This window comes from Brassica napus, chromosome A3 (assembly GCF_020379485.1).
Source record: "Brassica napus cultivar Da-Ae chromosome A3, Da-Ae, whole genome shotgun sequence".
Taxonomy (NCBI): Eukaryota; Viridiplantae; Streptophyta; class Magnoliopsida; order Brassicales; family Brassicaceae; genus Brassica; species Brassica napus.
Genome location: NC_063436.1, coordinates 10016518 through 10031616, shown reverse-complemented (window position 1 = coordinate 10031616; position 15099 = coordinate 10016518). Strand labels below are relative to the sequence as shown.

General features: G+C 34.6%; 2 protein-coding genes across 3 annotated transcripts; both read right to left on the bottom strand.

Annotated features, from left to right (window-relative positions):
* Window positions 1–971: 971 nt before the first annotated feature.
* LOC106438040 (zinc finger CCCH domain-containing protein 29) lies at window positions 972–3376 on the bottom strand. 2 transcript variants are annotated; one of them, XM_022715997.2, is made up of 2 exons: window positions 3135–3376; window positions 972–2869 (listed from the first exon to the last, which is right to left on the bottom strand). In XM_022715997.2, the coding sequence occupies exon 2, from the start codon at window positions 2862–2864 to the stop codon at window positions 1194–1196; it is 1671 nt and encodes a 556-aa protein (XP_022571718.2). In that variant the 5' UTR covers window positions 2865–2869; window positions 3135–3376; the 3' UTR covers window positions 972–1193. The 2 variants fall into 2 exon arrangements, with proteins under 2 accessions (XP_022571718.2, XP_013734530.2); XM_013879076.3 differs by having other exon boundaries at window positions 972–2871; window positions 3139–3366.
* A 1766-nt stretch (window positions 3377–5142) lies between these two features.
* On the bottom strand, window positions 5143–9025 carry LOC106438042 (protein SMAX1-LIKE 8-like). Its single transcript, XM_013879078.3, has 3 exons — window positions 7700–9025; window positions 6758–6947; window positions 5143–6625 (listed from the first exon to the last, which is right to left on the bottom strand). The coding sequence occupies exons 1-3, from the start codon at window positions 8884–8886 to the stop codon at window positions 5354–5356; spliced, it is 2649 nt and encodes an 882-aa protein (XP_013734532.2). The 5' UTR covers window positions 8887–9025; the 3' UTR covers window positions 5143–5353.
* Window positions 9026–15099: the final 6074 nt, after the last annotated feature.

Sequence of the window (15099 nt, the reverse complement as noted above, 5' to 3'; positions counted from 1 at the left end):
TTGAAACTTGTCTTAACCCTACCTAAAGAATCAAAACACTAGTAATGACCTCATTAGTTTTACAAGAATCTTGTCTCAAATTCTTTATGGTACAGTTTAATACTACTAGTGTATAAGCTGATATATATTTGAATCTCAAATCCATGTGTAGTTTATATATGGGCAACCTCGAGAACAGGTGATTAGCATTAATACACATCGATAACACCAGAAAGTGAAAGATTTTTAATGTGATTTTTAAGGATTTTATTTTGTACTACTAGACCACATTCTGCATGATGCTCCTGACCTTCTTTTTAGCGAAAAAACAAATCAAATCAATGAACTACTCCCTCATAGTTAGCACTAGCAGAGTTATGTTCTAGTTCAGGTAACTTCTTTCTCAGTTGTAATACTCCCTCTTTTTATAGAATAGTGTTATTTTTTTTCTTGTTACATAAAAAATGTTAAAATTTCATTCAACTTTGTAATTAATTTTAATCTGTATAAAATATAAAAATAACATTTTTTGCAAAACAGAAGGAATACGAATCTTCAATAGGTCCAAATTATCTAAGCACTTCAATTTATAGTATTCTATATTGTATTTCTTCATTTTGAAAATACTAGTCTTATGAAAATATTAGAAAGCAACCGTCTTTTGTCGTTCACATGCAGAGTTACTCAATTGATTTACAGAATCAATATGAGTTTGTAAATGTCTTGCTGTAAAAAAAAAGTCTTATGAAAATATTAATTTTAAATATTAAGAGTTGTATACTCTTACGAAACATTAATTATATTTAAATTAATTAAATATCATTAGTTGATCATATTAAAAACTATATAATATAATTAAATAATAAATTAATGGTAAATATTTATTATATTATTAATATTGTGAATGTTGTGAATATTATAGAAATTACTTTTAGGAACAAATATGGAGTATAGTATTACTACTACTGAGACATACAAAGCCATTAACTTCATTCAGGAGAACATTTGAGCTCATTAATCAATTATTTCGTTTTAATCATTACATAGTGTCACAAAAGACAAGAGAATGACATGAAAAAAAAGAACAAGAAAATATAAAGAACATATAATAAAAACTATGGAGTCAAACACATATCAAAGAATTATTCTCAAGACTTTGTTAGATGAGAGGCCGGCCCATAAGAAAAGCAACGAAGTCTCATTTTATCTGCTTCTTATGCCACAATCTGCTGCTTCTCATGGTCTATGTACATTTGCTCTGCCCACGACCGCACCTTAAACGTGTTCCCTACCCGCTCATTCAACCCAAAGGCTCTCTCAGGCTCACTCTCTTTCACCAAAGAGTTCACCCAGGAGACATCTGGCTCATCACTGTAGTCTCTTACAGAAACCGACACATTGTTGTAACTGTTGTTGTTGTTTCCGTGAATGCCAAAGGAGGCACTTCTCCTCATCTTGTTCATCTCCTCTCTTTGCATTCCCCACTCAAGCTTCCCGTTAGGCGATCCCCACTCCGAAACAACATTCGAAGTAGCAACCGGAGCTGGTTTGAAACTCAAACTGCGTCTAGCAAACGCTGAGGATCTCGCGTTCATCACCGCAGCTGCCATAGCCGCTGAAGACTCGAACCCGTGTGGCGGCGGTTGCCTCATAGGAGAAGAAGGGTAATGGCTCCAGCTTGGAGACTGAAGTTGCATCACAGAAGAAGGAGAATCATAAGCACCACGACGAAGCCTTAGCTCCATCTCCATATCCATATCTCTAGCGCTCAAACTCGACTTCAGTCTACTACCGTTAAGCTGCAACGGTGGTGGTGTAAGGCCATTAACTCTGTTCTGCCATAAACCACCGTCTCTTGGAGACAAATTATTACCCATAGGCGATGAAGGAGACATCGGCGGTGAAACAATTGCTGAGCCAGTGGAAGCATTAACAGCTCTCAGCTCATCCCTCCTATGAGCAAAGAAACAAACCTTCCTTGCGCAACACGTCTCGTCTTTACAAAGCCGTGTCTTATACTGAGCAGGGTGAAGCCAAGACTCGAAAACACCGTGCGCATACTCGCAAGAATCTCCTTTAGGACAAGACCCTTTACGAAACTCAAGACAAGGGACACAGCTGTAAGGAAACTTCCTCGGATCTCTCCTCCTCGCGTTCTCGCCAGGATGAACAAAAGGACACTCGGTCCAGTCGTGTGAGTAAGCCCTAGAACATGGCTTGACCTTGAAGCTAAACATCCTAAACTCGTCTGTTCCATAAACACCTTCGTTGATATCAGGGAGAGTTGCATCTGCTGGATACTTACTCACAACACTCTTCATCACTTCCTCCTCTTCTGAACTAATTATTCCGGTTAACAGAAGCTCAACCGCTTTTCTAGTCTGGTTAGGTATAAACCGAGAAGCTTGAACCAATATATCAACCGGTTTATTCCCATTAGCGTCAACGTTATTAGGTGAAGCAGAGGCATCAAGCAAGATCTTGATGACTTGGACGATAGAGACAGAACAGCCAGAAACAGCACAGTGAAGAGCTGTGACTTTCTCCTCGTCGCTTGAAACTCTGTTCACGTCTGATCTTCCTGTGGAGATTATGTAAGTTAGAACTTCGATGCTTCCGTACATAGCAGCAACCATGAGAGGTGTTCTTTCTTGGAAACCCATCTTCTTTGACCCGACCCGTTTGCAGTACCACAAGCCCGGTTCGTTGATGTCCAGCGAGTTCTCTTCGGTTTGTCTCTTGAACGATGGTAGATCGTCGCATGCTGCGTATTCAAGAAGACACATGGTGGCGTCAACACGCTCTTGTTCTGCTTTGGCCCTCATGAGTTCATCTTCTGTTAAAATGGTTCTTGAAGAGCAGAGGTTTCTCTCTGAGCCGCACATCTCTTCTGTGAGATTCAAAAGCGAACAAAACGTAAGGAGCAAGAAGCAAGAAGATCCCTATCAAAGGAGGAGAAACAGAAAACCACAAGCTATAGAGGGAAAAACTCAATAAAAGGAATAGAATAATCTCTAATGATTCAAGCGAACGATCGTTTCTAAAGCCATACAAAAGATGAAGAAGCCTGATAAAATACTTTTTAAAGAAAAAGCAAAAACAGAGAAAAAAACAAACTCGTAAATGCAACCTTGCAAGGAAGGGGAATCATATACCTCTAGAGAAGAAGATATAGCTTTGCAGGAAGGTGAGAGGAAAATCAATAGCAAAGTTACAAACTCTGGAAGGTTTAGAGAAGAATTAAAGAAGTGGTTTGGGTTTCTAAAGAAGAAGGATTAATAGAGACGACGTAAAGGCTCCTTTTAAAAAGAAAGCTTCGTTGCGAAGAAGAAGAGAGGAAGTTGCCCTCTTCCTTTCGTCTACCTTTCTTGGTCTCCTTTTCTTAAATTTTATATTATTGTATTTTTTGTTGTTTTTGTTTCTTCTACTCGTCATCATGGAAATGGTTTAGGTCAAAAGTCAAAACTGGGGAACTTTTAAAAGGTAAGGATGTCACTGTTTTGCTGACTGTTTCTACTCAATTTGTTTAGTCTTTTGCATAAATATTACTCCTATCTCATTGATTTTTTCAAAATGTATTTTTATAATGACCAAAAGCAAGTTTCATGAGGGGAATAAACAACACCCATTCTTTTTTTTTTGTGTCAACTTTCTCTTTATAGAAAAAGTCTTGTCCGGAAATATTTATTGTTTTTAGAAACCAGCTTCTGTTGAGCTAGATTGTAGTTTATGTACCTGTTTTGTTTTTTCTAAAACAAGTGCTGATCGGATTATGTGTTCATGACTTCCCCACTGAAGGAGATGCCGCAATCAACATTTTAAGCAAAGCTTAACAATTCTTTCCAGAGGGGTACGCAACACAGGCCCCGGATCAGTTCAACAAGCATAAAACTATGCTAGTGAAGAAACTGAGGAAGATAGTTGGTCTGTAGTTGGGTGCGCGAGCACAGAGCCTACAAACACTAGCTATCCAATCACCACTCATACGCCGAATGGTCATTTGTCCCGCTAACATCAATCTTTTCAACCACTCTTGAGATATAATCAAAAGAGCAACTGGAAAACGGATGAAACTAGGCCAAGACCACACAAGCGCGGAAATTTGAAGTTAGATCGATCACTTTGTTTGGATAATAAAAATCTCAAAGGGAAATAACCTAACCCATCCACTAAATTCAGGCGCTCTAGTTAAATATTCTCTCATAATAGTTTTATGTTTGTTTGGTTACAAATATGTTGGTTACAAAACTTGGAAATTAGTTGAGGTGCAATTACAGAATAGTTAAAGAATATCTGGACAAGATAGTTTAATTTAAAAGACATTCAATTTTTTTTTTGTCTGACCAGATCCACTGTCTGACCATATAAATGTATGGGTGTGCGTGTGCGTGTCCAGAAATAAGATCCTTCGATATTAAGAAAATTTTGAACTGAAAAATAAAATTAAAGAGAGCATCAATATATGTGGTCGATTAATGGTAAATGGTGGAGTTGGGGATGTGTACCGTGAGAGAGTATCTGTGCGGTGCGCTGTAGGACGCGCTTTGATTAGCCTACTGTGAGTCTACAACAATTTAAATAAAATATATTCTGAAAACACACGCCATATTTTCAAAGAATAAATACAAGAACAAACGCTTAAACAATCATTAAACAGAGATCAAACTTTATCTCAATGTTCTTATAGATACTCTTGTCTCAGTGGTTTTCAATTTAATATATGTCACTGATGAACAAAGAGATCCAACTTGTTGTTGTTGGTCTTCTAGTAGGAGACTACTACTTGTAATGGAGTAAAGCAAGTGAGGAACACGCCTTGAAAAGCTTGCGGCACGAGAGAGAAAGTGAGACACGCCTTCTCTTCTTTGGAGTTTGGGTGGGTGACAGAAAATGTCATTCACTTGGCCGCCCGATTCCACTTTTTCCATTTCCTTATCATTTCCCCACTTATTAATCCAAAACCTTTAACTTTCTCTTTTAATAAATTTTAAAATACCATCTTATCGTTTTGAGTGAGGACAATATGATTTTTTTGTTACGCCTCCAAAATATTTCACAAACTCATCAACAAATTAGATCAGATTGTAGGACCGAGTCACCAAATGATGTACAATATTTATGACATTGATTTAGGTACTTGGAAGACTGGGCTGGCCCTTCGGGTAAGCAATATTTATTTGAAATATATAAGCAAACAACTATTAATTTACAGAAAAAACTTATACATACAAACACGGACACGACCCAGTCACAATTACATGATATATCATCGTAACACACATTAATATACTAGTATATCAACACAAAAGGACAACAACACCACCTATAACTAAACTCTACCTTATCTTATCCACTTCACAAATAAATCTCACGCCTACTTTTTAACCTGCTGAGATTTTACAAGGAACAAGTCCATTTCGTCCTCACTCAAAACGTCAAGATCTCGGCCAACCAGTTTTACTACACAACCAGAAGTGATTTCATACCTTTCTTTAACATGCAAGAACACTTTAGCCATTACTTTCTCCATCAACTCTTTGATGATATCTTTTCTATTGTCCGAGAAATAAATAGCTGCTAGTAATCGTTCCATGATCTTAGGGTCAATCTCCAGCAAACAATCTGATCTCACACACTTTGCAAATGTTTCTTTTAAGATCCTTTTGATTCTTTCTGCTAATCCTTCAAAGTCAAAAGGCTTAAAAGGAACCTTAATGAGACTGTCGTGTTTCTTCAAATTCACTAACCAAAGCTTTGAGTTCTGATATGTTTCCTCGGTTTCTTGCGCCGGAAGGTTCAGATCAAGAACTCCATTAGTTGTTCTGTTCAACCTTTTCCCCGTCTCTACAGTTTCTCCCAAACCTAGCTTCCTCTTTTTCTCCGAGCTCAGACAGGACGCAGTTTCGATCCATATCTCCACTTGCATGTCTTTTACTCTCAAGAGTTGCTCTTCAGAATAAGTGGTTACTGTTCCATAATCTTGTACTGACGACGAAGTCATAACAAACGTTGTGTTTCCGATACCAACTTCTCTTCCATGCGAATCCATAAACTTTCCAGTTTCAATAGCCTTAGACAAGCTTACCTGCAGCTTCTCATCAGCCTTGTCAATGTTCTCAAGGAACACTACACAGAAAGGGTTCCTACACATCACTTCAAAGATATGATCCACCATTGTCTTTCCTCTCAACAGCATCACATCATCACAACCGCTCATTCCATGATCCGCAACACCAAGATCAACGGGCATGAATCTGTGTTCACTTTGATACACAATCTCAGCAAGCACAAGCGACATTCTCCTCTTACCTACGTTATCATGTCCAACCAAATTGAGCCAAACATCTCTTCTAGTGCTAATCTTAGGTGGTTGTGATAATGCGCAGCTGATAACCCTAGCAGCCTCATCTTGCCCTGAAACTCTATTGGTTAACCTTTGGTATATAATCTTGAAGCTCTCTGCGTTGAGATCCCTTGGATTATCCAAGCAAGCAGAGGACGCAGATCGTGTCTTGAGACCAAAGCCTGGGGTGACCGGACACATCCTTAGATTCAGATCAGTCGTGACCGATTTAGCTGAACCGGTTGATGCAGAAGCACTGCTCGTGGAGTTATTACCACAAAATGATTCCAACCCTTCTTTGGTCTGCACTGAGGGAATGTAAATACACGTTGAAATTAACATAACATAGTCAACCGAGGAAGCTTGTAGTCCAAGAAATCGAATTTGATGAGTGTGGGAGATATTAAAAGTAGGAGAAGAGAAAAGTAGACGGACCTTGGGATCAGATTTTTGGTTTAAATCGGGTATTGTGGTCATCTGCAACCAAGGTGGCAAGGTAGATTGGGTCTGGTCGGATATGGAAGAAACCGGTTCGGTGATTTCCTTGTCAAAACCGGAGAAAGGTAGTTTCATGTCAAAAGGTGTTGAGAAGAATCCACCAAATGGAACAAACGATCCCATCAAACTGTATTTAATTATAACAAGTCAACATCATCAAAGACAATGGATGGTACATATAAAATGCAAATACACTCATAAAGTTGGTGAAATAGAGGAATATATAACTCAAATTTACATCAATGCTCTGTTTCTTCTACATTCAAATGAGTCTTGTGTTTATATTTACATGCTAAACCATTGTGTTTGTGATTCAATAAATAAATAAAACGTTCAGTGCTTCTATCAAACATCATTTTGAAATTGTAAATGCAGCCAATAAACACATAAAAAGAAATACAGAAAAGGCTAACTAGAATATGATTCTTATTTTCTAACGATAAAATGTTTGCTTTCTCAACAAGTATTATGTAAATTATAGAACATCAAAAGAGTTGCTTTTGCACAAACTTAAACAATACGTTATACATAGTTATTCTTAATAGTCAATGTCACAAAATCTTATTGTTGGTAAACATATTAGTCAAGAATCTTAACAATAGGCTATTAGTAAGTCATATACCAGTTTAAACTGTTTTTAGATTTGACTATTAACAAGTTTTTTAGGAGAAAGTTATTACTAACATGTTTTCGAACTCCATTAATTTAGTAGACGAGAATACTCGTATTAAAAAAAAAAAAAGTTGAACCAGCGATAGATCTTCAAAACCATCATTTTAAAACTGGTATTAATTAACAACGCGTTTGATGTCATCAAAAGAAACGATCAAAGCGTTTAACGATCTGAAACGCGCGCGAAAGAGGAATAATAATATTAACCTGGATTTGTGGTGAGGCGAACAAGACCTAAGAGTATTGGTGATGGTGAGTAACTGCAAGTCCCAGTCTTTCTCCACGTTCGGAAACTTCCTCACCATCTTCTCATAAACGTCGTTGCTCGCCGTCGCTCCGATCAACCACACTCTCCTCCCGCTTCTCCGCAACAGCTCCGAAACCTTACCCACAATGTAACTAGCCGCCGACACGTTTCCTTCACCTTCAGTGAATACTCTCAAATCTCCGTAGTTCAAGACTAAACCAGCTCCTGACCCTTGCTCAGCCACTTTCCCTAGATCACGAAACCTAGCGTCGATGAACGTTTTATCGAACTTGACTTTTATTTGGTCGGATATTTCTGAACCGATGTTAATCGCCATCAAACCGTCGGTTCGGTTTTCGAGCGACTTAAAGAAATCGTTTAGTACACCGTAAGCCGATACACCCACAAGCAGAGGATTCCTTCCTTTTTCCCTCGTGAAAACATCGCTGATCCTCCGGTGATCAGAAGAATCACCGGTTAGATTCCGGTTTGAGACGCTGAAACCCCACCGAACCGGGTTCAATTCCGGTTCGGGACGATTCCCGGTTACGTTACAGAGGAACAGAGGCTGTTGCTGCTGTCCACGAGGAGATGAATAACGGAAGAGATGAGGGATTGGTCGGATAATCGAGAGCTTTAACTCGGAGCTCCGAAACCCCGCTTCACCGAATACCCGACTCACAACCGGATCATCCAAGATCGAGAGAATCAGCTGACGAAGCTCCACCTTCACGCAAGAGAGCGAACTCGAGTTCTGACTACTCTGAGACATCTCTTGGTACAGCCTGAAACTCTCCGGGAGACGACGCTGGTGAGCTTGAGACCGTTTTATCGCAGCCATGAGAGAGTTTGAGATAGGCGGGTCGTCGGACCCGGGTTGTTGATGACCCGATTGGATCCGGTCTAACGAAACGCTGAGGCAGAGATCTAGAGCTTTGAACTGGAGACGAGGAGAGTAAGCTGAGTTTCGGACACGGGCGCACGCGTCGCGTAAAACGGAGGTTGGTAGAGAGAGTAGAGCGGATACGGCGTGGAGCGACGTCGTTTGAGAGTGTCCTCGTCGACGCGCCACGTTCACGGCTTCTTCTAGCGCGTAGGATGATTCCGTTGTCAAGCATTGCTTCGCTACGTTCACCGCAGTTGGCATCGCCAGCGATCATATATATAAGTAACAAATTTCAGTTTTTTTTTGAAAAAGAAGGAAATTAAATGCGCAAATTCTGAAGTTTCAGGTGGATTATTTTACTTTTTTTTTGGAATTGTAATAAGAAAATGTTAATGGGGAATAAATTAATTTATGGAAGGAGAAGAGAGGATACACTGTTGGGTTGAGTGGAACACAAAGGTGGGACCTAGACACGAGGGGTAGGGAAAGTGAGAGTTTGGAATCAAACAGAAACAGGTGGTTACTGGTGGTAGATACTCAGATTCTTGTTGCTTGTCTTTTTAGTTCATTCTTTATTTATTTATTTATTTATTTATTGCCGTTTGTCAAGTCAAATAATATTTTTCTATTTTCTTTATTATTTCAATTATTTTGTATACCACATATTAACTATCTACAAAATACACGATACATATCTCTTTCATACGTTTGACCCCAAAAAAAAATCTCATTCATACGTATACTCGTAAGTCATACGATGTTAAAAGTTGTATTAAACATTCTATTATTTCGTTTATGATTTTAGCTTTGCAAAACAAATAAGAAAAAAAAAAGATGCTAGCTTCAAAGTTTATGATTTCCAAAGTAATTTTAAAAAGATACTCTTACAATTTTTCATGGATTTGGATTGACATCTATTGGTTGTTACTCTCTTTAACCAAAGAGATATAAACAAATATTTTCTTATTTTATGTAACAATAGTGTATAGTGTATAGTGTATTCGGGTTTACAAAATCAAACACTAAACTAAAATTGCAAAAGTAGTTTAATCTGAGTTCATTAGAGTCAGCGGTGGTAGAAGTTCTAGCTCGACCATATATTCTTCATGAAGTCATTTTACTATTATTATTGTATTATGTCAGCGGAAAGATATAAAATACAACTATGTAACATGAAAAAGGAATCCAATAACATTTATTACCGAAAGATGTATGAAAGATCGGTGTCGGTCCTGTCAGGGCAAAATAAAAACAAGGGATACGATCATACAACTTTATGAAATTAATAAGAAAAGAAAGTGACACAAACGATTGCAATAAAAGAAGAAAGAGAAAAGAAAGGTCGCTTTGCATCGTAAAGTTTGAAAGAGACCAATGAGAAGCAGGAACTCCTTTTTTCACCACATACTGCATCTTTCGTCAATTTCTCTATCCCTTTCTTTTTCTTTTTAGAAAACATTATATAACACTAGGTCCTTGTCCGCGCTACGCGCGGATAGTATTTTGATTTTTTTTTTATATTTTTGTACTATTATATCAATTGTTTAGTTTTATAAAATGTTATGTTTTTACTGTAAATTTGGAATTAAATATCTAATTTTTCCTTACTGTAAAGTAAGTTAATTTTTTTGAATCTTACCACAACACATTATACACGAAGAGAATATAGTTGGTCTTTATATTCTTATTTGGTGTAATATTGAAAATTTTGATGGTTTGTTTAAATATTTTTTATAAGTTATATATTTTAGGATTGATTTTCGTGACTATATTCTATAATTGTCTAAAAAAATTGTTTGTCCCATATAGACATTCACATAAATATGGACTTCTGATAAATTTGTTCATTGGGATATTTAGTTTCACTTTCAACTTTATTCTCTTTTTTGGCACCCTCACGCTAGCTTGTGGGGCTAGCCAACTTGGTGCAAAAGGGTTTACAAAAGATGATCGAGATGCGCGTGATCGGACACCTTTTGCTAGGCTATTCGTACGGAATTTTAAAGATCTAGGAATATAGGCAATAGAAAGTTCAGAAAATTCTTTGGATACAGCCTGTATTTCGTCGAGCTCCGAGTCCAATGCAGGCTAATCTTCCTCCTTTTGAATGAGTATAACCAGTTGTTCACAGTCGATTGAAAGACCATCTCTCTGTGTCCAAACTTCAGTATCACTTGCATTGCTCATAGTAAACCTTCAGCTTTTGCAGTGGTGATTTGGTGCGTGTATATTGGCCCTTGCTCCAAACAGCATTGGAAAGTCACCATCCATTAACACAAAGCCAAGTCCAGATATGTCTCTTTCATTTATCCAGGATGTCTAGCAGGAGCGTTTCTTTACGGAGGAACAGTTGTGTCCGTTACCTCAACTCCCATATCAATCTCCATAATCTCGTCTATACGTTGAGCTATCCTCCAACACTCTGCTTCAATTTTATTCGCTAGTGGGAAAGATATAATTCCTACGACACTATTAATGATTTTTTTTTGTAACACCGATACACAAACTTATGTTTTATTTAACAAAACTCTTATTTTAATTTTGTATTAAAGAATCAATCATATTTTATATTATCCATAATTTTAGTAAATTTGCTTATTTGTCATGTTTTTATTAGGCTTTAGCTAAATTATTGATTTATTATTTATTTTTAGCTAAGTCACTAATTTATTAATTTAAAAATACCCTTAATTAATATATATATATATATATTAAAAATGAATTTTATTTTAATACTATTAAATTTCTATTTTATATTAAAATTTAGTTAGTTTTTCTTATTTGTCATATTTTATTAGGTTTTAGACTTTTAGATAGGTTATTGATTTATTATTAATTTCTAACTGATTCGCTAATGTGTTAATTAAAACAATACCCTTAATGAATTTTATATATAATTAAAAATGAATTTTATTTTAATCATATAAAATTTATATGTTATATTAATTTTAAATATTTGATTCTAAAATAATATATTAAAATTATAAAAAAATTTAAAAATAAGATAATTCTTATATATATTTTGTTGCTATCTGAAAATAATATTTTTATTATAAAAGTTAAAAAAGATACAAAAAATTATAATTAAATATTATTCAAGAAAAAATATTTATATAAATATATTTTCTAAACTATTTCTAAGATATGAGTATTTTAAAAAATTTAACACGGGATGTTTAGAATACGGGATTATGCTTATAAGAGAGTGGCTCGGGAGTGGGCTAGGAGATGGGTCTAATGGGGTGCGAGTTGTTGAATTTTTTTTTAATTGCAAGCCCACTTCGTGATGACCTGGCATATTGATTGGTCCTGAATATTTGTGCACATGTGGATAAGCTTAGGAAGCAATGATTTAGCTTCTTTTATATAGTAGGATTATGTTCTCCACAATGTTTTGATCATAAAAATGTGCTAATCCATATGTATAATCTTTGTTCTCCATATGTTATGTGTTTCTGCTATTGCTTGGATACCATATGATCATATTAATCTTTGCGTGATCATGTTTCTCAAAGAACTTCAATGTAATAAAGGTTTAACTATATTTAATTATAGTTGAATTAATAGCCGAGTCACTTTTTGTTTTTGTGCGTTAAAAATAAGATTAATCAAACAGTTTGTAAGAGTATCATTATTCTATGTTATACTGTAGTAGATACTAGATAAATCGCTGGCGTATGAACAAAAATTTACAGCACATAAAAAAGGAGTAACATGACCTCTCTCTTTTTGAACAAACCACATAGATGATAGTTGATAGATGAAGATGTAGATGGGCTACGTTTCATCTCTTCACTCGCTTAAGAATGCCCTATGGGATTTCGACAACTACCTATCTTCTCACGATTTTATTTGACATACATTTTTGTTCTGAATACTGATATATAACATCAACAAAAATAATTTAGAGAATATTTTAGCTTTAACTTTTTTCCCCATCAAATATTGGCGCGAATTAGAATCTTTCCTTCGAAGATCTACCACTGATTGGAATATTTCTCTTTTTCTTTGCTGGTACATTTTTGCTTTCTTTGAATAGTCAAGTCACTCACATAATTCACATTTATAGAGTAACTCTTTTCAAACTTTCTTACAAGGATTAGTTAATCTTTCTCGCTCTTGGTAGAGAATACAAACTACACGTGAATGCATTGGTCTAAGCATTACAAAGTGTAAAACATAATTTTCTAGTTATCAAGAGTATAAACTTAAATAACCAAACATTATTTCAAATAAACTAGTTGCATTTATAATGTGGAAATAAATATAATGCACCATTTACTGATTCCCGCCGCTCTGGTTTGATGATTGAGCTCACGTTGAAGCTATTCCTCAAACTGTATATCTATTGAACCAAAATGTCAAACTATTCCATTTTTTTTTCAGTATAATTATTCATTAGCAAGAAAATATATATAATGCATTTAGAAACTGAAAGATATTTTTTGATTGATAAACGAGATAATACTTAGTAGCAGCATCATTATTTATATAATGCATAAACACGTGATTTAATTTATTTTACATTAAAAATGAATTAAATCTTTTCGGCACAAAGTAAAAAGAGTCCACTTTTCACATTGTTTCCTCAGATATCTAAGTATATATTTTGTATATGTTTCATTTTGATTTTTTTTTTATCAAGTTTCATTTCGATTTAAAGATACCTTTTAGGTATACTTTTTTTCTTTAGGTCTACTTTGTATGTAATATATAAGTTTAAGTTCTAAGGATCCAAAGGAGTACAAGGTTAAGTTTTCCCAATTCAAATTTGTCAAGGTATCAGAGACTAACATCAAAAAAAAAAATTAACGATGTTTCTTCTCTCACAAATCTCCTCTCTTCTTTGTATACTCAGTTTTTTTTTTTCGATTTTTTGTTGACTCACGCCCCTCGGCTGTGTTACATATTTCTCCTTGTCACATTTTAACAAAAAAAATTCTCAAATATAGTCTCTAATAAATTACTGAGACAACATTTTATGAAATAGTCTGAAACGGATATCAGCTAAAACATATGAATTTCAGTTAAATCATACAAATTTACATGTGGCAAAACCATTCATATTTGATGCAATATTTATATTACATGTATGCAGCATTACCACTGAAAGTAAAACAATGATTCTATTTTCACAATCATATAAGTTAACATAGGACAGCTTTTTACATATCAATGAATGTGTCACATGATATATTTTTCAATAAAAGTGAAGGTTTCTTTTTTAGGGAACCAATATCCCCCTCGTTGACGTTTTCCACCCAGACACTAGTAGAAAATGACTAACAAAAACTTATTGAAATATTAAATAAAAATGTTTTTGTGAAACATGAAGCTGGCTTTTTTTTCAAATTGAATATAATACAACATGAAGTAAAATTTGAAAAATCTACTATTTGATTTTCTTTTTTTTATTATCTTAAACTCAAAATTTAAAACTACATTGGACAGAGACAAATTTATCGAAATCATGCTACTCATGATTCATTAAAAAAACTAAATAATTCCATTTATCAAAAATTATCGATATTATAAGTATTTTGGAATTATAACGTAAACTTGACTGAAATACAATCTTAACTAGTCTTTGTTTTTTTCTTCTCTGGTTGTTCAACACTTTGTTTGGCTGTTAGAATCAATTCCATTTTAGTCAGTAAAAGTCTAACTGAGTTAGAAAAAAACATGTTCAAAGTGTTTAAATGATGGTATTTTCATTATATACATGATAAAATAGTGTTTTATGTTGCCTTCTCATAGCTTAGCTGAGGGGTAGCAGTAGTCTTTTCATGCATTCAAAACCTATCACAAATCTGTTGTATTTCTGTTCTATTGAATTTGTTATATGGTATAATCATCCAGTCAATTTTTATATTATCTATAGGCACCATGATTACGATCATTTTAATAATAAAATCATTAATATTGTCACTCCATTGGCCTAGAGTGTAATACCATCTCCTATCCTACTTCAAGTAATATTTGGTCCAACCTTACTTCATTTTTGGCTTCAAAATTAAGCGGTGAATAATGTTATTTCAAATTTAAAGATCTACTGTATATATCTTCATTTTTAAAGATAAACTTTATATATTGTAAATTAGTTCTTAACTTTTATTTATTCTTATATTTTACAAAATAAATTATATACGTTAATATTATCCAATAAATATCAAATTTTTGACTATTATTTTCATCTAATCAGATGTTTATATCGAAGACCATATGAATATCCATTTTTACGAACATTCAACTCTATTAAAAAGAATCGAAGATAAATAATCTCATCTTTTACTTATAAACACTTTTGTTAATCACATAGGAAAAAAAAATATGTATGGTCTTTTTTTTACAAAATATGATATTTTATGTTTGTTTAAAAATGTTATGTTATAAATTTATTATATGATAATGTAATTTATATTAAATAATAATTGTGTTGGATTATTGTTAAAACAAAATAGTTAGATAAAATTA

Bases quoted from the DNA above. Each gene is read 5' to 3' on its own strand.
- LOC106438040 (XM_022715997.2), bottom strand. From the start codon at position 2,864: ATGTGCGGCTCAGAGAGAAACCTCTGCTCTTCAAGAACCATTTTAACA.
- LOC106438042 (XM_013879078.3), bottom strand. From the start codon at position 8,886: ATGCCAACTGCGGTGAACGTAGCGAAGCAATGCTTGACAACGGAATCA. The intron at 6,948-7,699 runs GTTAATATTATT...AATTAAATACAG, and splicing joins TCGCCTCACCACAAATCCAG to TTTGATGGGATCGTTTGTTC. The intron at 6,626-6,757 runs GTCCGTCTACTT...CCCTCAGTGCAG, and splicing joins ACCAAAAATCTGATCCCAAG to ACCAAAGAAGGGTTGGAATC.